This window comes from Bombus pascuorum, chromosome 9, assembly GCF_905332965.1.
Source record: "Bombus pascuorum chromosome 9, iyBomPasc1.1, whole genome shotgun sequence".
Taxonomy (NCBI): domain Eukaryota; kingdom Metazoa; phylum Arthropoda; class Insecta; order Hymenoptera; family Apidae; genus Bombus; species Bombus pascuorum.
This window is the reverse complement of record NC_083496.1, coordinates 268806-289313: the sequence shown is the minus strand read 5'-3', so window position 1 is coordinate 289313 and position 20508 is coordinate 268806. Positions and strand designations below refer to the sequence as shown.

At 41.3% G+C, this 20508-nt stretch overlaps 1 protein-coding gene across 2 annotated transcripts in view; it reads left to right on the top strand.

The window, feature by feature from the left end:
- LOC132910829 (sodium/hydrogen exchanger 9B2) overlaps nt 1-20508 on the top strand; it is a 103016-nt gene that overhangs the window by 15072 nt on the left and 67436 nt on the right. Inside the window, exon 1 of one of the 2 annotated variants that reach the window (XM_060966909.1) lies at nt 18763-19610. The exons of the other annotated variant lie outside the window; for it this stretch is intronic. Within the exon in view, the coding sequence (XP_060822892.1) occupies nt 19282-19610 (329 nt within the window). The 5' untranslated portion in view covers nt 18763-19281. Of the gene's footprint in view, nt 1-18762; nt 19611-20508 lie in introns of those variants that run through there. 2 annotated transcript variants of the gene reach the window in all.

Sequence of the window (20508 nt, the reverse complement as noted above, 5' to 3'; positions counted from 1 at the left end):
CTGCCTTTCAGATCGAAGCGTGGAACCGTGATCAACGAACATTCTTTCTTTCTCGCAAGCAGCTGTCGGTAGAAAAAGAAATTAAACGAACGTGCTGTAAACGTACTATAAAGTTTATCACGTAGACGCAATTTTGTCTAACGCTACAGAGATTATCTCCATTGTTGTACTTAATTATTTTGTAACATGTGCTACGTAAGAAAAATATAATGGTTTTATCTTACCTTGTTCGTAAAGACGTGTTCGAACGAAACGAATACATTAATAACATCGAATATATGCAATTTTCATCGAAACAGTGATTAAACGATGTCATCCTTGTTTCTATATGACGTTGTCGACGAGTAATCGTCTGTTTACGTCGTATATCTGTAAACTGGAGCAATAAACATCTTCGATAGCATTCGTACAATTCTATATTCCAGCTATAACTCCATTCCCGAACATTCTTACTAATTATTTAAAAACGTTCCTTTTTGCTTCGCGTCGTCACCTGTGTCACGAGTGTACACGTTCGAAATCAGAAGATCAAACTATGCAGGTTTCTAACGCGATCTAAGTAGTCTCGTGACAAGGCCTTCGTAAAACTAGTTTTTTCCAGTACCTAAAACGCTTTTCTTCCTCTCAAAATCTGACGTGCAAATGACACTACGATCTTCTTCAAAACAATATCATCGTTCCACGTGACCAACACCAGCTGGTTAGCATAATCAGAAACGCTCCTAATTAACAACTCAAACTGCGATGTTTTCTAATTCGATTTAAAATATCGCACACACGCCACTCGATAACCACTTTTTTCCGGTATTCAAATACTTCGTTCCGCGTCACAAAGTCTTCGCGTTTAAACATATCGTAAACCGACGCGTGAATAGCCACGTGCGACCATTCGCGACAAAGAAACGCGATCTTATTCAAAATTCGAAGCTCCGATCGTCTTTCTAAACGATCTAAACGATCTAAACGATTTCGTGACATCTTCAGGCAATTAGTTGCTCCTACGATATCATTCTTGGATAGGTTTTTTAATGCAGGATTCTTCGGTCGACCGATAATTCTATTTGTTGGCAAGTTTTTTCCTATTATGCAACGTCGCTGTTTCTATTACGTCGTTGCGAAGAACGTTTCGACCCTATGGCGTTTTATACGTCCAGTATAAAAGGTCCAGTGTTGCTTCATGCGTTAATTTCAGTATGCGTTAATAGCGTTAATCGACTTCTCGCATTTCGATCGTTATTCGTAAATCATTGGTTCAGAAAATATTCGTTGCTCCCGTAGTCTCGTTTCTGGCTGCAAAAAAGCCTGATCAACGTAACGATTACCGATAAATCTCAAAGTTTCGAGTAGCTCTGTTTCAAACATCTTTTCACGCCGTTTATCACGTACATGCTAATTATATATTTCTCGCGTATATATAATTACTAATGAATTTCTCAAGTACGTAATATTTCCACGGATACTTTACTCCATCCTTATCCCTCTCCTCCTCCTCCTCCTCCTCCTTCATCTTCTTTGTCCATTTTTCCTCGTACCCTTATATTTGCCCGCCACTTGGCGCTCGTGCTTCAACAAATAAATTGCAAGCATATTTTTCCGTCGCATTATCGCCGGAAAAAATATAGGTTATTAAAGGCAAGGGATGGAAAAAAAAAATCGAGTGGCCGGCCGTGCGCGCGTGTTGCGCGGATCCGACCGAGTAAAAAATAATTCTTGTCGGGAAAATTTTCGTGGTCGCGATAATGAGAACTAATAATAATTGGTAGTAGACGTTGGCGGAAGTCCGCGACGGAACGAACGCGAGAGAAGGAATAATTCCCGGGCATGATTATTGGTGGAACGCGTGCGCGGCTGTGCCATGTGTATAACGACGTGGCTCGTTAAATCGCTCGCCTCGTCACGAGAACCACGGACAGTTGATTAACGGGATAATACGTTGCATTGGCCTTTCTGTTCTTTTCTCTCTGTCTTCTTCCTTCTTCTTTTCCTCTTCTAACGTATCCTGCCGATTTTCATTTTTCATTCGTTCGTGCGTTTATAGAAATTTGAACGGATGAACAGGGCCGGCTCTCTCCGAGGGATTGCTAACTTAGATATCGGAGGTTTAAACCCGTGGCAACAAAGTTTTAATATCCCAATTCTTGGCTTTACTTACCAAGCAAAGGTATATCTAAAGTTGTATACGCGTTGAACGATTGGCTGGCGTAAATCACTATGATGCTTGCCTAACAGAAGCGATATACGTATATGCTTTGGGACTTGAGTCGCAGTAACGTTTTTCGTTTCAAACTTCTAAAGTTGAAAGAAAAACTACTTTTCGAGATAAACGCGTTTAAATTTATGCACCCAATAGCGGAGTCGCCCGTTTCGTTTACAGCTGTGTTACGCGTTTCGATTCAGACTGATCAGAGTACGATGCAATCTACAACGTGTTTAGAAGCGACGAAGATCGTACGAACGATCAAGGATGTCTTGCAATTTTTATCGATGTAAAAAGCAATTGTCCGCTTTAATTACCAATGCGTGATTTAGATCGTGCATCGCGAATTGGGTTTGGTCCAATTGCACAGAGCGTACTTTTGCCAGCGGAAGAAGCACGAAGAAGTCGGAATCAACGTTTTCGCAGCTTGTTCGAAATCGTAAGAAATATAGTTTTATAAATAAAGGCGTTGGTAAGCCGAAACAGTCGCCATAAAGAATAAGTTTTATGAAATAAAACAGAGACAAAGGAATTTCAAAGAGACGCGGTAAATTCGATATTTTCGAGTCCGATGGCCGTTAAACCGTTCGAAGAAAAGAGCAAGAGAATTACGTACGCTCGAAGAAAAAGACAAAGCCGAGCCATTTTTCATCGGCAAATGAAAAAACACAATTATCTGCCGTAAATAAAATATTGTAATTGTTTTATTCTCAACGCGAAGAAATAAGAAACGAAAGAAAGAAAATTCTTTCTTTTTCTTGCAACAAAATACTGCTTTCTCTCCGGACAATTATTTCAAACTTTACTAATTGCAAATGTTCCTCTCTGGCCTGCAACGAAACGGAGAAGAAATTCCAGCTCCATTTTCCACGATCTGTCTTACTGTACTTTCTCTTTTACCGATTCTCCTATCTGCCGAATAATTACAAAGCGCAACAGCTGCAACAGCTGCAACGGCGAAATATCCAACAGCCACCCTGGCTTAGCACGAACTTACAAAACTACGACGTTTCGAATCAGCGGCCGAACGAATATCGAGAAATTAATTAACGCCAGTGGCTAACAGATTACATAAAATAATATCGACTGTATTTGTTGGAAACTTACTAACCCGAGGCACGAGACCGAGAATCGTGGAAATAGCGAATACGTTTTAACTTGGGCGTGCCATCGCTCTTTCCGAGAGACGAGTTGGCCGAAAAGAAATATAAAATTTTGAAGGAAAACTTAATTAACACGGTCGGTTGTGTCGAACCTTCTATCTCTTAAATTCTGCCAAACGACCATGAAACTGTTGCCTGTGTCCACGATGAATCTCGCATAAAGATTTCTTCTTTTTCCGCACACGTCTGAACAAGTAATTCAAAAATAAATACTTGGAGAATTGCTTTTTCTTTATTTCACCCTACCTACTACTTACCTATGTGCGAACGAGATTCTGCGTTGTTTCTATATTTCACTGTACGATATGTAAATTATCGTATGAATTTCTTGTCTCTTGTTTGAAGCAACGATTTATTTAAGTTACGACATAGATAAAAGCGTCATGGTCGTTACGCGAAGTTTGTATAAAAGTTCACGGTTCGTAACTTTCATAATTTCATATCCGCTTACGGTTTTTGTGAAAACGATGTTGTAACGTTACAACGATAACGTGACTTTAATTTATCACATACTCGGTTATCTCACGAATTTCGATCTTTTTTATTTCATTCCAATTTATTGGTTGTTCGAAAATGATTTGTCTCGAACCACCATCACCGCTACAGCGTGACTCTGCGTCTGCGGACGATCGACGAACGTCCGTGTAAACCTAATGTTTATGAAAACGCCTAATTCGCCTGCACCTTGAAATTCGCGGTAAAATTATTTTTATCGCGTCGTATTCTACTCGTGGAACGTCCGAAAGGAGTGGCCATCTCGAAAAGAAATATTAAACCGCGGTAGTTTTCGAACTTATATTTATTTACGCCATTGGTGGTTATACGTTTCGGTCGGATACAGTACCGTATCGAATATACTACCGGACTCGATAGGTATAAAGAAACCTGAGAACAATTCCACTCGCTCTGATTCCACTTCTATTCCGATTCGAAAACATTAGACATTTTATCGAATCAAAGTTTCTTAATTCGATTATCTAAATATTTCCAGCGACGATGATCGAGCCTCGTAGGAAAACGAAAACGATAATTCGTAGGCACTTCCTGAATAATAAATTCTATATCGTTATCGATACAGCCAGTTCCATTCTAAATTCATCCAAATCTACGAGAGTCGTTTCGCTGGCAACTCGGGTTGCTCGTTCTCCTCACCGTACGACCCTTTACCGGATCGTACCAGTAGCATAAAGAGGGGCGAGTGTTCGACCGACATTTCTCCGTTGTCCGTCTTGCGAACAGACTGAACGATCGTGGTGCGCGGCAGCTGCACACACCGGCTATCCGAAGGTCGTCGCCGAAACCGCTATACTTTTCGTCGCTGTCTGGCCAGCCCTTTATCTCTCGGTGATATACGAGACCGAGCTGCGCTCCCCGGTGTTATCGCGTGCCCGTTGCCCCGAGCTTTTAGGCTAATTCGAGGCGAACCAGCTGCAACTGCACTCTGCGCTCACCACCTTCGCTCTCGTCACCTTACTCACGCTTTTTCCTTCCAATTCGATACTGGGCGTCTTCCGCGTTTCGCCGAGTTTCGATCTGCATGCTCGAACGGCTGATAACTCGTGTCACGATGTCTTGCGATAAATTTCGAGGCGATATCGAGTTTCGAAGCGTTTCGAAAACGCGCGAAAGAATCGCGATGGCGTCAACATCGTGATTATTTCGACGCGAGTTTGCGTACCAGTCTTGTCGTGGTTAGAGCATCAGTCAGAGTACAAAAAGTTCCTATGGCCTATTCGAGAGTGACGTCGATCCATGCACTTGGTAGGTTGGTATATTTTCTTGAAAGACAAATCCTTCTGGCTATGACGTTAAGGAAAAGGAAAGCAGAAGCACATACATATATACGTTATGCAGTGTCCGTTTCTCACGAAACGCATAATTTCTAATTAACACTATCGGAACAAATTTTAGCACGTTGTTCGGTATTCGAATAAGCAGCCTGCTAATGCTGTTACGCGTTTACATTTTTGTTTGCGCGCTGATGTTTGTCAAATAACGCACAAACATTCGCAGAGTGTAAAGGGCATTGCTGTCTAATTTCGGAAACGTACAGGTACTTGTACGACGGAAAGTAAAAATAGCGGCAGCAGATAGTAGTTTTTAGTAGTTTCGATCGTTTTCATTTCGTTTCTTTTCTAAGGAAACACGACGAGATACGACACAACGTTCGTAAAATCTAGATTGCCAAAAGATTTAACGGAACGTTAAAAGGCATGTAGACGATTAAATATCAAGATACTCGTGTCTTAATTTTCTTCTTCGTTGGCATAAGAAATAAAAACACGCGTACATACTATCGTATACGTTCGTACCGAAGAGTATTTAATTCGGACATTTTTTTTTAACAGCCATCTAGTCTGCTCGGAATATCGATTATTATGGAAGAGCGAACGAGAGCCAGTTAGTCGACGTTGGAAAAAATCTTCGATCGACCAGCTCTCTCTGTTTCCCTCGGCTACAGTCTCGTTGCAATTTCAATCTCACAGACGAGTTTTGCTCGGTGTTAAAACTTGTTAGCAACAACTACGATGTCGAGGTGCTCACCTCTTAACGAAGTTACCGACCTCGGCAGTATAGTCGTCACTTTTCCAACTCTGTTGCCGAACCTGTTATAAAAGCAATAATTGTACAGTATTTCGTACCTAATCGCATTGTCTGTCGCTTATCGCGCAAAATCTCCCCTCTTCCATTTCCTTAGATCGCGCTGTAACTCGCGTCTGTTTGATTTTGTAGAATTGAAATTGAAGATCGTAGTTCGTGAACGTTGGAAGATTAAATTTTAATACTATTATCAAGAGCATTCTTTGTTTCGTGAATAAATTGAACGGATGCAGGATTCTACGCTGAAAAAGACATAGTTCGAAAAGTCATAATGCGTGTAAATACGTACAGCGGATAAGAAAAGAACAGGTCCACGTGTTTCTTTAAATATCTCTATATAAATATCTTTAAACAGCTTTATAGAACTAGTGTATTCTTTCCGAACTCTTAATATAATTTAAACACGCAAGCGAGAACGAAGCGAGAACCGAAATTTCTAAGAAGAAAAGAAATATCGCGTGTCTAATTTTACCGTTCCTCTTCTATATTCTATATAACGATTGTAAGGATACAAATGTACGCATACCTTCCGAATCTCTTTTACGCGGTTCGTCTCGTTCCGAGTACGACTGACAGGAAGAAAGTTTTCTCTCCACGGGAAGGAGTACGTTTACAACGAGCGTTAAGAGAAAAACCGTAAGACTCGTCCGTAGACGCTAAGAGTTTATACGTCGATATCGTTACATGCTCGAACTGTAAGAAACGCATTCTGCAGAAATTTAGGATAAAACGGTGCTAGCTCGAGATATAGAGCGATCTGTGTCGCGACAAGGATCAAGCAAGTATCGATAAAGTTTACAGTAACGAAATAAGATTCAACTAAGAGGTTCGTTCTATTTAGAGTGGGACATCTCTCGCGTGCCAAGGAATATTCGTTGCTACACGCGCTACATTCATTTCATTCGGTTTTTAATTAAAGCATTCTCTTAACGTCTTAATGCTCTTTTTCTATCTCGGCGAGGAGAAAATAATTTCACCGACTTTTCACGACTATTTCTCAAACATTGGAAATTTTCTTCCCGTGCTCGAAGCTATTTGAAATTCCGGAAGAATATTTCGAAAAATAAATTCACGTCTTCGCATAGTACTAGCAAGAAAGATACGTTTCGTCTAAAAGTATTACGAGAGTTTCGTAGTTTGGAAGTCAAAGTTTCCCAACGTTTGATCGCGTTTGTCAAACTAAACTAAGCATGCTTCCTGCGAGGAAATTCGGAAATTTCGATAATTCACGTCAAACGATACCGAGTTGTTTCGATTTGCATCTGCGTTCGATTCTTGCTGACGACTCTCGTGATTCTGCTCGTGAGACGGGGACAAGGGAGATCGCTAATCCGCTAAAGATATTCCGTAAAGAAGATTTTCACCATTTTCTTTGTGATAAGAACGGATAATCATCGTATACGCGATTATGGTACCATCGAATAAAAAGGAATTTTCCTTAGAAACCGTTTTGTAGCGCGCGTTGGAAACTACATACAAGGTCCGAACGAATAATCGATAGAAGCAGCGGCCACGAGGCGATTATTCGGGAAAACGCAAGAACGAAACGTAGAATAGGATTTTTTCATCCGAGGCTACGTTTTCAAGATTAAGTCATCCGATATTACGATCGATCAACGCAAGCAACATCGTATAACTTGGTCGACTCGTATCGGTAATTGTTCCGACCGCGATCATTCGCGATACGAGTCGCATGCGCGTTGAAGGGTCAGTCCGAGCGACCGGACGAGGAGCAAAAAGATAGATCACAGAGATGAGAGAAACGTGGGAGAGGGATATTTGCAATTCCAATGCCATCTTCGACCTCGTCCCTCTCTTTCTCTCTCCTACCCTCGTCTCATCTTCCGTCCACGTTCATCCGTTCATCCGTTCATCCGTTCGGCCGTGTGTACGACGAACGACGAACGATTCTCGCGTGACTGCTATCGTCGCGTCGCGTCGTGTCGACTGTCGGCGTCGTGACTGTGGAATGCCCGACGAAGAACGAAAATTCGCGTGCTCGCGAGCCGAAGCTCAAACGCGGAAGATGACGGACGGCCTGCCAGAAAGCCTGCTTCTTCAGGGCCGTCGCTCGCGACAATCGGCAAGTTCGTCGATCAAACGAACTCTGTCCGGACAGCACCCACGTTCTACCTCCGAGTGCTTCGAGACGACATCTCGAGTCAACGAAAGCAGCAAGGCCGCTTGACGGAATGTCCCCTCCCTCGCTGAAAGTTGGACACCGATAGAATTTACGTACGTTGTTTCCTTTCGTGCAGCAATTTGCAACGATGGAGCGAATTGTATGGAAACCGTCGCCACCTTAGGGACGATCTGCTTTTGAAATTACGGATTTAAAATATTATAAAATTTCTCCCCCCGGTTTCGTTTTTCCCAAACGTTCTTGCTTCGAAAGCGACGCAACTTGAGAATAGGATTTTTCAACGAGTACGAACATTTTATGAACTTAAAATTTGAGCATAGTGCAACGGATTCCTTCGCTATTGAAATTTATCAGCAACGATATTAATACTCGCGAAACAGAATCCAGCGTTGTCTCTGTCACTTTGACTTTGTAACCAAAAATAAAAAATATTTCCTTGCACAATCTCATTACGGAACGTTCCAATTTTTTATTCACGAATCGTATGTCGAATCATCATTTCCTCAAGCATCTTACCACTTTGCAACATCGTCCAGTTTCGTTCAACGTTTAAGCACTGTGTGTGAAATAAACACCGGTCTCTCGGATAAGTCTCGGAAAGTCCTTCTGCAATCAGGTTGTTACCTCAGCAACGATAAAAAATTCTTTTGGATTTGACGGATGAGATCGCGTAGCGATCCAAACATACGTAATCTTGTATCACGTACGTACGATTAATGCGTAATATATCGTTGTTGTTAACAGCGTCTCTTATACTACGTTACATTCGGTAGAAAAAGCCCATTTCGTTGTTACCGATTTCACCACTTAAAAAGTTACATTTCAATCGAACGAATTTTTTAAAGAAGCTTATCTATCCTACTTATTCTGGCAAGGAAATTATTCTTTCTTCTATCTATACGGTTAACAGTTAACAACTGATCGGATATGAATAAAAATAAAAATGATAAATAACGAATAAACGAATAAACGAATAAACGAATAAAAGATAATGGCATATGTGTGCCTGTACTCAAATTTTATGTATGCATCGCCATAAAGGGGGAAATACTCGAGTCAGCGAGTATATTTATTATCCATCCTAAGATTAACTTCTCAACCGTATATGGTAAAGCCGAAAATAGGAAGGCATCGCGCTAGCAGGTAGAAAGCGATCCCTTGTAAAAAAAGCTATATCGTAGATAGCGTAGAATAAAATATATTATACGCGTACGTGTTTCGTACGTGTACATACACGACTAGCAGCTTTCTCGAGTATATAATAACTTGTAAAAATGTTGCAAACGAAGAGGCAGACCGTCTTAACCGCGTGAAAAAAATCACCTCCTCTACGCTGTGTAGTATTCCCAATTATCGTCCAATTACACGTATGCCAAGTAGTCGTTCGTTAATTAAAAATCGCTGCTTAACCTGTATCGCGGAACGCGCAGAAAATTCGATTTGCCTTCTACGAATATGCACGTCAGGATGCATGTAAAATATTCGATCGGCGGATGATACGCGTCAGCGATCGCATGTGTTCATGGCTAATGAAGAATGAAAATTCGAGACTTCCGCGAGCTGCAGTCGCGCGGGTATGCGAAATCATGATTAGGAGAACGACGATTCGCGACGCGTGCACTCGTTACCCGATGAAATACGTTCGTTCCGTCCGACAGCGATGGAGAAATATGCGTTTGAAAGTGGGATGCGTTTGTCTCGGTCAGGAAATATGGATCGTGGAAAGGACTGGAAAAATGAGAAAGCATAGTTTCGGGAAAATTGGCAAAATTGTTCTTCCGGTTCTAGGAAACCGGTTCTAGGAAACATCTTTAGTATTTTTTAAGGATGCATCGATGTTGGTATACGCGCAGAGGTGTTTCTCATTTTGAGAATAACCAACGATATGAAAAAGGAAAAATCGACAAAACTTTGTTCGATGCGCGAAGAAAGATCAAAATGTACAGAGTATCGTATCTCTGTTTCGAGTTTCGTTATCGAATTGAGAAATCACTCGGATCTTTTTTACACCGTAATGGAAAAACGACGAGCAGTCGTACGAGTGTCTCTTAAGCATTCTCTATTGTTATTAGTAATCTACGAATATATGAAATTTTTTTTCGAAAACACTTTCTACAAAGTCATAGATTTATTAAATTCTCCGATATCGATAGCACTTGGCCGTGTTTGCACATTGACAACTATCGATTCGATGAAAAATGTGTAATTAAGATTTCAATCGTAATAATACGTACCTCCGGAGGAACTTTTCAAGCCGATAAAGAAATGATTATTGCGGTCATATGATTCAACTTATCGCGTTTTTATATCGATCCGTATCCACTGTTCGATGCAATAAGATTTCCAAATAGAAGCAATACGAGCACGATCGTAATTCTCCATTATACATGGTGCTACAAACGCTGTATTAATTTCTATCCGTATAGAATTTATCGAACAAACGAAATTGACGCTTTCAAATTAGAAATTCCTCGAAAACAAAGAATTAATTACATATTACGCGTTACTAGTAATTTCATCGTTTCAACGATAGTTTGCATATTTAGTTTGTACATTGTAGACAGTGTGTAAATTTATTTATATTATATTATTATAACCGTTAATTTATGACGCAATACATTTCATTCGACTTGATGAAATCGATGGTTCGGTCTTTTTGTCAACGATTATTTTGTCGGTTATACGTATAAAATTCGTACGAATCGAACATAATGATAAAGTTGAATGAAAAAAAAAAAGAAAAAAGAAAAACGATATTTTGGATAATACAAAAATTCTGCAACTTGCAAATATCTAAGAAGTTTATTTCGCTGCGTACCTATAGTTATAGCAGCTACCTAGTTACTCAACAGCTTAAAAGAGATATGTACCTGCTCCCTAACGTGACAACGACGAAACGCGTATCATAACGAGCTCCTGCACCGTCCGAGCCGCATTTCGGTCATTTTATTCCGCTGTAACGTCGATATCGGTAACTATAGGATCAAAAGAAAAATGGAACCAGCCAATTTAACGTGGTCATCGAAAAATTGTTACGCTATGATAGCTTGGGTTTAACGAAGCAATAAAGCTCGTGATCGTTAATCCGTGAAATCTCGAATCGTATTGCATCCTTCGATCACGTAATCGTAAATACTCTAAACCAGCGATTCCCAAAGACCACGCCCCGTGATAAAACTAGTCGCTTTCGGCAGTTGTATCCGTTGTTGTAAATTTTACGCTCTACATATTCTAAAATCCGTTGTCACTGAAATAAGCTTGAGAACCGCTGTTCTAAACGCTCCTTCACGCCTCTAATCCACTACGCCAAGTAAGTAGGTACATTTACCGCTCCGAATCTCGACTCTTTGTTCGATCGACGTGATCCTATCGTGCAGAAGTTGGTATACGTCAAATTTGAACCTTCCGTATCAAGACGATTCTATGCGTAACGTGATTACCATCGGATAGGAGACGTATATCGTGTTACATATACAACAGTGACTCAGAAGTCGATGCGACGTTATCAAGAAAGAAAAAAGAAAAATAGAAAAGGTAAAGGACCTAAATGCGGTGCTGTGCGCGGGCAAAATTAAACTTTGGTAACGAACGGCAAGTTTTAATCGCGAGCGTTCGCGAATACTTTCGTGACTCGTTGTACGATAGATACGCGGCAAGCGTAAAACACGAGTAATTAATTTTCAACGCTGACCGTAATATCGTACGATCGAGCCGTGAACACGCATCGCGTTCCAGTTCGACGGGAAGATGAATCGCGTCACCGGATTAGATCGGTCGTGACCGTTTGCCAACACGAACATCGTCGTTTTCGACGCTTCCATCTTTTACGTGTCACCCGCTATCGACCGGAAGCAATTAGACACGGAATTTAGGCAACGATAGCCACTTTAATCCTGTTAGGATCGCACCGCGAAACGGGCGCGTTTAGCGAGATGACCAACCACGGCCAAACACGCGACGCCTCCGTACTTGCGATTTGCGTTATTCGAAGCAACCGAATTAACGTTTACGAAACGCTCACCGATCGGCGCATCGTACGATCGTTCCAATTCCTCGGTGCTGCTCGCTGCCGAACAAACGAACAAACGAACAAACGAACAAATGCAAATCGAAAATCGGATCGATCCTTTTCGACACTGTTCGAGTAGTATTCGGTTTTTCTGCCTGAAATTTACAAACAAAAAGATAGCGCGAATCGATCGATCGATTTTCATTTTTCGATTAAGAGAACGGTTAAAAGAGAGGAAACAGAATGAGGAGAGAGAGAGAGAGAGAGAGAGAATTGATACACTTTGAACTAAAACTTAAAGACTATGGAATTTGTTATATCGTAATACGTTCGAATGTTGATAGGAATTCCAAAGGAAGATAAGAGAAAATACATTATCGATTACATACTGATAGATAATTGTTTATTTTCGACTGAAGTAAGTATACATATGTACGTATATACGTACGAAACCACGCTGTTTATACGATGATTTAATAAGAGAAGAAGACGCGAGTAACTCGGTCGCTGAACATATCCAAAATGGTTGATCTCGTGATAGGAATAAGAGATGCAGAGAAGGGTAAGAAAATCTAAGGACAGGGAAAACAGGGAAGATATATTTAGTCTAAAATTAATAAATAACGAATAACTTTGAACGGTGTATAAGCTACAAAAAGAGTCTTCTTCGCTCTAATGATCTTTCTTCTAACGTTATATAGAACATGCAACGATTAAATCAACAGATTAAAAATCAGAAACCAATACCGTACGATTCAACGATGCAACTATTTATTTATATTAAAACACCTTGAAACACCATCACCTTGACGATACATACTTGACGTTGTTGACGATATTGCCGATGTTGTCCTGTGCACCCCTTTAACATTTTTATTTCGAACCGTCTTAATTCCGTATAACGAAAGGACTGGTCGGATGTTCGTAACGCTCTTTTATTTTCTAAATCCTTGTACATAAGTAGGCAAGTTCGATGAAACGAACGAAACTCGGTTGCGGATAAATTAAGAGAATCCAACTCGGTTGATCAAGCTTTTATCGAGAGAGAGAGAGAGAGAGAGAGAGAGAGAAGCTACGAAGAACATAATGGTAATAATACGTATATCGAGTAAGATTTCTACAACTCTTCGAATACACGTGTACGTATTATAATTGGATACGACAAAAATCGCACAACTTTTCAAGATGGCCCGATTACAAATTCGAATAATTTAATTCTTATCGTAATATATACGCGGCACTCGACTATCTGATTCCGGATTTTATCTCTCGATCGATGTTGTACGCTTTCTACGATTGCAAAAAGTATTTTTGTCAAAGTCTGTGTAAAATCTATCGCACGCGCATTCCGATAACGCAATAAACCATAGGCACATGACCGTTTGTCAGTCGTGCGAATGAAAACGATTTCGTACTTTAACCTTATTTCGAGCAAAGGCAGTGAAATCAAGATAAAGAAATTCCCTGCTTCGATGCTTGTTTCCATGGAATTTTGTACTCTTGTATGCGCTAATCCCGGATAATCGAGACTGAAATTGTCTCATAGATTATCTAAAAAATCCATTCTATCGAAGCGAATAAGAGTAAAGTAAAAATGAATGCTAATTGTATCTCTATAGAGAATCGTTCGTTGTTCGTTGTTCGTTAGTGGTTAATTATTTAAAAAATTTCAAAGAAAACGGAGACGTCTCTCGTTTCGATAAATTTTATTTTAATTTGTTCGAGTATTACTCTGTCTCCTGTCAGTCAAAACAAACTCGATAAAACAAAGTCAATGGTAAGATAAAATTCTTGTTGGAATAAAACGGAAATAACAGTTGCGAATACCGATATAAGATATAAGATATAAGGAAAGGAAAAATAGAGTAGAGTAGAGTAGAGTAGAGCAGAGTAGAGTAGAGCAGAGTAGAGTAGAGTAGAGCAGAGTAGAGCAGAGTAGAACAGAGTAGAGTAGAGTAGAGTAGAGTAGAGTAGAGTAGAGTATCGCTATATTTTCGTAATATATGCGTCGATTTTGCCCGATGATCGACACTTTGACGGCCATCCCGGTTTCTCCTGTGACGCCACGATGGTCATTGGTGCACCCAACGGTGCACCGTGTTAAAACACAGTGTATGGCGTTTCTGAGCGAAACGCGTGATTTCAGCGTGGCCGTCAAAGCGTTGATCGAACGATCGGTGAGTAGGAAGCGCACGACGACGTGACAAGCGAGTCAGGCATCGTGACTAATCCACACGCGACAGCACGCGTAACATTCCGCTGCTCAATAATTATCCCCTGTAATCAACGCAATTAATCAGAACGACGTGGGAAATACTTGCCTCTGGAGAGACCTAGGTTATCGTTGGCTCGTTACGATACCGATAGAAATCGAGTTGCTGATCATCGATACGATCGAAGCGGACTAGAGCGAAACGCGGTTCGAGCATTTTTCTAGTTCGCTCGAGTTCGAAACGATCTTGCCGTTTGTTGCCAAAGAGACAAAGGGTCGGCACTCGAGTCACGGTTTTCGCATGCTAATTCATCGTCGAATCGTTTCTTCTTGGAGATTCGATTTTACAAACCGTTACGATTCTATAAGTTTGGCAACTTTCTCTCTTCTTGCTTTTCTTTTCCATCAACGAAGAACAAACGACGGGACGAATAGCAACGATATTACGTGTCCGTCGAACGATTCTCGTTTCGAACGAATCGACCGATCGAAACAAAATATAAATAAATAAGATCGGTCATCGTCGTTGGCCAGTATGTTATCGATAACGGTGTAAATAGATTAAGATTCGAATTTGTAGTCTATTCGTTTCATTTGTTCGAATTAAATAAGTAGAAAATTAAAATGATACACCTTAAATTGTTTGGAACCGACAGTTACAGCGAGTACTTAGGTATCCGTGACTTTAGGTAGCTGTGTTCCTGAATCAGAACCAAGCGACATGTAAACAAATATAGAAGTAACGACACAACGGTATCGTCGACGATGAATTAGAAGTTTTCTTCGACGCAAAGTTTTAGTATGCGAACGGGTAGTGGCACGGAGTAGATCGAACCGTTGTCGAAACGACGCGTTTCGCAATATACATACATATCGTGAGTGTGAAACGATATTCGTGTCGTATTTGTGCTCGAGTCCTTGAAAAGGCGCGTGTCTACCACGGCCAGGAAACTGTGAAATTTCAATCGATTTATACAGTTCGTATCGATTTGAAATTGCCGGCTCATTTGCATTACAATCGTGCTTTTAATCGTCTTAAGATAGAACGCTTGCTCGATTACACAGTTTTCTCCTAGTCGTTACACGTTTCGAGCGTCATTTTCGTCGACGAAGAAAACAGTTTTTGCCGTTACAAAATTTCTATACGATCGACTAGCGAAAACCTTATGACGAAACTTTTTAGCGAAAAACAATGACTACTTACCTCCGAAAGCTGGTACAGGAAACGATTTTCATATTACGAATACCACTGCAACGGCACTAGCGAATTCACGCCGCTCTGCTAACGTGCGAACGACTCGTTCTCTCGAAAGACGAATTTTGCAATAAATGGATAAGACGCGTATATCGAAGATAAGTTAACGATAAACTCGACACGTAACGGTTCTATCATCGAGCAGAATTTCGAATCGTTTGAAAAGTTCGTTGCGTATATAAAAAGTAACTACCGTGTATTTAATGCGATTAAGAAAAATTATCCTGTCCGAAGGTGAAACGCTAAATCTAGATTGAGATCGGATCGAGTTTAGAAATAATTTTCACTTTCGACTAATCTACTAATTTTATCTTAAGATTAACTTAATTTTATATCAAGCCCTGATACAGATTACTTTCGAATGATTTTTTATTTTAATTACCAATCAGATTAAACGTGTTTAATTGGCGAGCAGAAGATGCCGATGGATTATCTTGGAACGTTATAACGGTAGTTGCCGAAAAATTGTCAAAAATTGTCTCAATCGAGATAGAGACAAAAGATAATCGAGATAATCTTTGAACAACGTGCGTACAAAGTGTGGACCGTATAGGAATCATCCTGACCAAGTCTGTATTTCTAACGCGATTTATTTAAATAAACAATGAAACAAGGAATTGTCTTGTTCGATAGTTAAATAACGAGATACTTTACAGCACGTCGAACTGCGTCATTATCGAAAAACGAACATATTTCGCAGATTAAAAACGAAATCGCTTATTCGTGAATTAACGAAACAAAAACGACACGCTTAAATGGAAAAATGATTTTACAAATCGATTGTAAATCGAACAAATAAAAAAAGAACAAATTTCATTGATACATATAATATAGTTTTAGATTCGAATTGCGGGAAACGTGGTATTTGCGATGGTATTTTTCTTTTTTTTCTTCTTTTTCTTTTTTTTCTTACAGAGAAAAAGCATCATTTTGGAAGTGTAGTATCGGACAAGCGATAACGTATCGGGACACGCTTTACGCTTGAGAAAGTGTTCCATCGTCTAATTATAAATTATCTAATAACACCGGATCGCGTTATAATCAATATCTAATAAAAAAAAGAAAAAAAAGAAAAAACAAGAACGAGAAATTACAATTGAAAGGTTTGTCGTTGAAAGGGAAAAAATAAAGAATATAGGAATATAATAGGAAAAGTGGTGTACAAGATGTTTTAATAGGACTCGTCCGGATAACCATGTTCCGTTTGAAATATTTCTAGCTATTCGAAGTCTTAAAGGCTTGACACTCTTAATCCTTTGATGAAGAAAACAGATCCGCGGATGTTATAAAGCGCAAATGAAAATATTCGCATATCGTTACTTTGTAACGACGTTCAACGTGTAAACGAGAATGATATTTGTAAAAGAAAAAAAAAAAAAAAAAAAAAGAAAAGTTCGTATCCGTGTGCGGCAAGAAACGAGAATTCATCGACGTTAAAGCGTTACCGAGAGAGAAGACTTGCGAGTACGTTAACGCAACATCGGTGCTCAGTGGTTAACAGGGACATTTAAGACATGTCTGTTCTTTTATCTTCGCCCTTGTACAAGGAAGAGCGTAAAACGCCAAACTATCGCAAAGCCGAGTGACTCTGACAATGAACAATTTTACGAAGCTTCCAACGGAGCAGCTCCAGAAACTCGGTAAATTTATAATCGCCGGTCTGCTCTCGTATTCCGAGGCCGTTCGTTCCTCCGTTCCTTCGCGATTCTCGCGGATCTTGCTAAATCAACGAGTGGCGCGGCGTGGCGCGGCGCGGCATGGCGTGCCGTGGCGTGGCGTGGCGTACCGTAGCGTAGCGTGGCGTGGAGTGGAGTGGAGTGGAGTGGAGTAACGTGGCGTCGCGTGGCGTCGTGTCGTGTCGCGTCGCGTCGCGTCGCGGCAACGGTTGCGATCAGGGGCACGACAGGTCGGCTGGGTTAGGCTCGAATAGACTGTCAATGAGGTGTCCAGCTGTGCCCATCCTGTGCAACGCGGTAACAATTATTCCGTCAGCCGTAACGTTGTCCCTCCTTAGCCGTGTTCCAGCACTTTTTACCAGCCCCACCATTCGTATAAACATAGCGTAGCGGTGCACACTTTGCGGCGTTTAGTCGCTAGTTAACCGTGCTCGTTTCACAGTACATATTCGTTTCCACGGTTCGCGTTTCGCGCGACAATTCGACGTAGATTTTCAGCCAAGCTGTCACGATTCTAGTATCAACGAGGCTAATTAGAGCATTCTGTGCGCGGCGATTATCGGTAATGGTCGATTCTATCCTCGAGACAGACGAGATTAATCGAAACGCGTGTTCGAAGAGTGTCAAAAGTTTCGTCGAAACGGAGGAATTTGTGCGGTGATACGAAATGAACAAGGCGAGTCCTCTTCTTACCTTTTATCGCGCGTATTTGGTATATCGTGTGCTCTGTCGCGTCGATGATCTTTGGTAACGAGCGAGAGAATTATCGGTGAAGTTGAAAGATAATAGCTGGAAAGTGTAGCTGCTGGACGGGTGGAGCAAGAGGCGAAGCGATCGACGAGGAAAGAACAGAGGAAGTAGGAACGAAGGGGAAGCGAGTTAGAACCGGCATCGCGAACCTTGAATCTCTAAGTCTAACGAGGTGAACGAAGGAAGCTCTCTCGCGTCGTAGCGCGTCGTAGCGCGTCGTAGCGCGTCGTAGCGCGTCGGTGAAGAGGATCGTGACGGTAAAAGCGGGTCAAGGTGTCGAAGACGACAAGCGGTCGTCGAGATATCGGCGCTAGGTGTTAGCCAGTCTCCCTGGAAAAACAAAGCGTCACGCGACTCTGTTAACGATCTGCTGGCTCCCCTATCAGGCGCGTGATCGTTAATCAACGATCGGGGATCATCGTGTTTGGACTTTCTCGGAGTCATCGTCACGCGACTCCGTACACTGTCAACGGTCGACAGGGGAACGTCGAGCTGTGATCGTAGACCGCTGTCGTCTCCATCGGCAGTCGATCGAGGAAAGCCGCTTCCTCTACACGATTCTCCGACGATCGTCCGTCGGTTTTTTCCTCCAGTTGTCAAACCGTATTCTCTTCTCGATCGCGTAATCGAACCAACACAGTTACTAAACGTTCGCTAATAATACGTATACGGCGCGTTTCGTTCGTCTCTGCTTGCTTGTGATCTAAGCTGCACTCGACGACTCGATATCGGTCGCGTTCCGCCAAATCGCAAGGATTTTTGAAAAACTTTCTTAAACGCTTTCTCGACGAATCTAACTCGAACTCTACGTTGGGTACATGGATTCGCGTTGCTCCTGCCGAATCCAAGACTTCGTGTATCAAGAATATCCCTGTGTTCCAACGAGAAACGTGAAAGACAGTTGGATACCTACAGCCAAACTAGACCTTTTCGCCTCTGTCCTACGAAACATCGAGAAGCTCGCATAGCCGGTGTCTATCCTATCGAGAAAGCTTGCCAACGGCGAGTCGATCTTTCGGCCGATGACAGCCGATGACAGCCGATACAACCAACTGTCGTTCGACGATCGTTCGCTGATTCGTCTGCATACGATTTAAATCTCCGTTGATCGAGCGAAACATCGTGAATCGATAACGACACGACTCGACGTATCGGATAGCTTTTACCGATTTCATCGAATACGTATACACACGCGCGTATATATACATATATATATAGAAATTGGTTTCTTAAAGGGCACGTTCTGGTTAGTTGTCGAGGGCACCGAGATACGATATGGAAATCGACACGAGTAACAGAACGAACAGGTCGACCGAGGAGTTAGCCAAGCGACGCGTCTCCATTAGCGATCAGATCCTCGGCATGGATAATCCCAACTTTGATCATCATCGGCGCATAAGCGCCAGCTCCGAGTATAATTCCGATCAGGGTCGCGGCAAATCGATACTGCAGCATGGAAGTAGTAACTATGGTAGCGCGGAGAATATTCCGCAGCACAAGTTCGATCTCGAGAACGGCAGGATCAACGGAAACAGGAAGAAGTCCGCGCATAGCTTGACCAGCTCCATTAGGGACAAGCTCGAGTACTCGGAGGAGTTGGAACGGTAAGAATCTTCAGAATCATTCTATCGGAGTCGAATCCGCGTCGATTCGCCATTCGTCGTTAGCCGCTCTAAAGCGTTAAACTTTAACTTTCCGAAACGAGCAAGAATAGAAGAATTATCCTTATCCGATATTCCTCCATTTTTCTTTCGATAGTTTTGGTAATAATTTTGGAAAAGTTCATTTTCACCACAACGTTGCGGTTTGGTCTGTTTCGGCAAACGCGTGTCTTTTCAACATCGATTTTCCATCGTTGCTGGCAGAGGAGATTTTAGTCGGATTTCTAGCTGTTTTTAACGCGTTGTCGCGATTTTCACCGTGACAGTCTTCGCGTTCGATCATAGACCACGTTGAAATAAATTTTATTCGTGCGAAAGAATCGCGTAGACCAGTAGTTTCCCTTATCTTGCGAATCGTATCGAAATTCCTTAAATACATGTAGAGATATACAAACAATGAAGTTAACGCGAAACGCAGAAAACTTGTTTGCGTCAAGTTTCATCGCAAGCTTATTGATAAAGATCGATCGGTCGTATTTGGTAAAATCGCTATTTTATCGTTATACGCAACGCGATAGCTAATGCTAATTTTCCTTAAGAACATTTCCTTAAAAACAACAATCCGACGGGATAGATATAGCGATAGCGTGCGTACATATAGAATAGGCGGGAATCTATAGAAAAATAGATCGCGTTCAGCTTTTGAAAGCAAAGTTCGCGGTAGCGTAATACCTTAATCCGTGCTTTCCAAGGCTCCAGTTATATAAGACTTTTAATGACATTTTATTAAAATAAGCACTGTCCGGTATTGCACGTTGATAATAAGACAGCATCGTATAGTACTATCTTTCTTAATAAGATTAGAAGAAATATTTATGATAAATACAAGTATTTCTTTTAT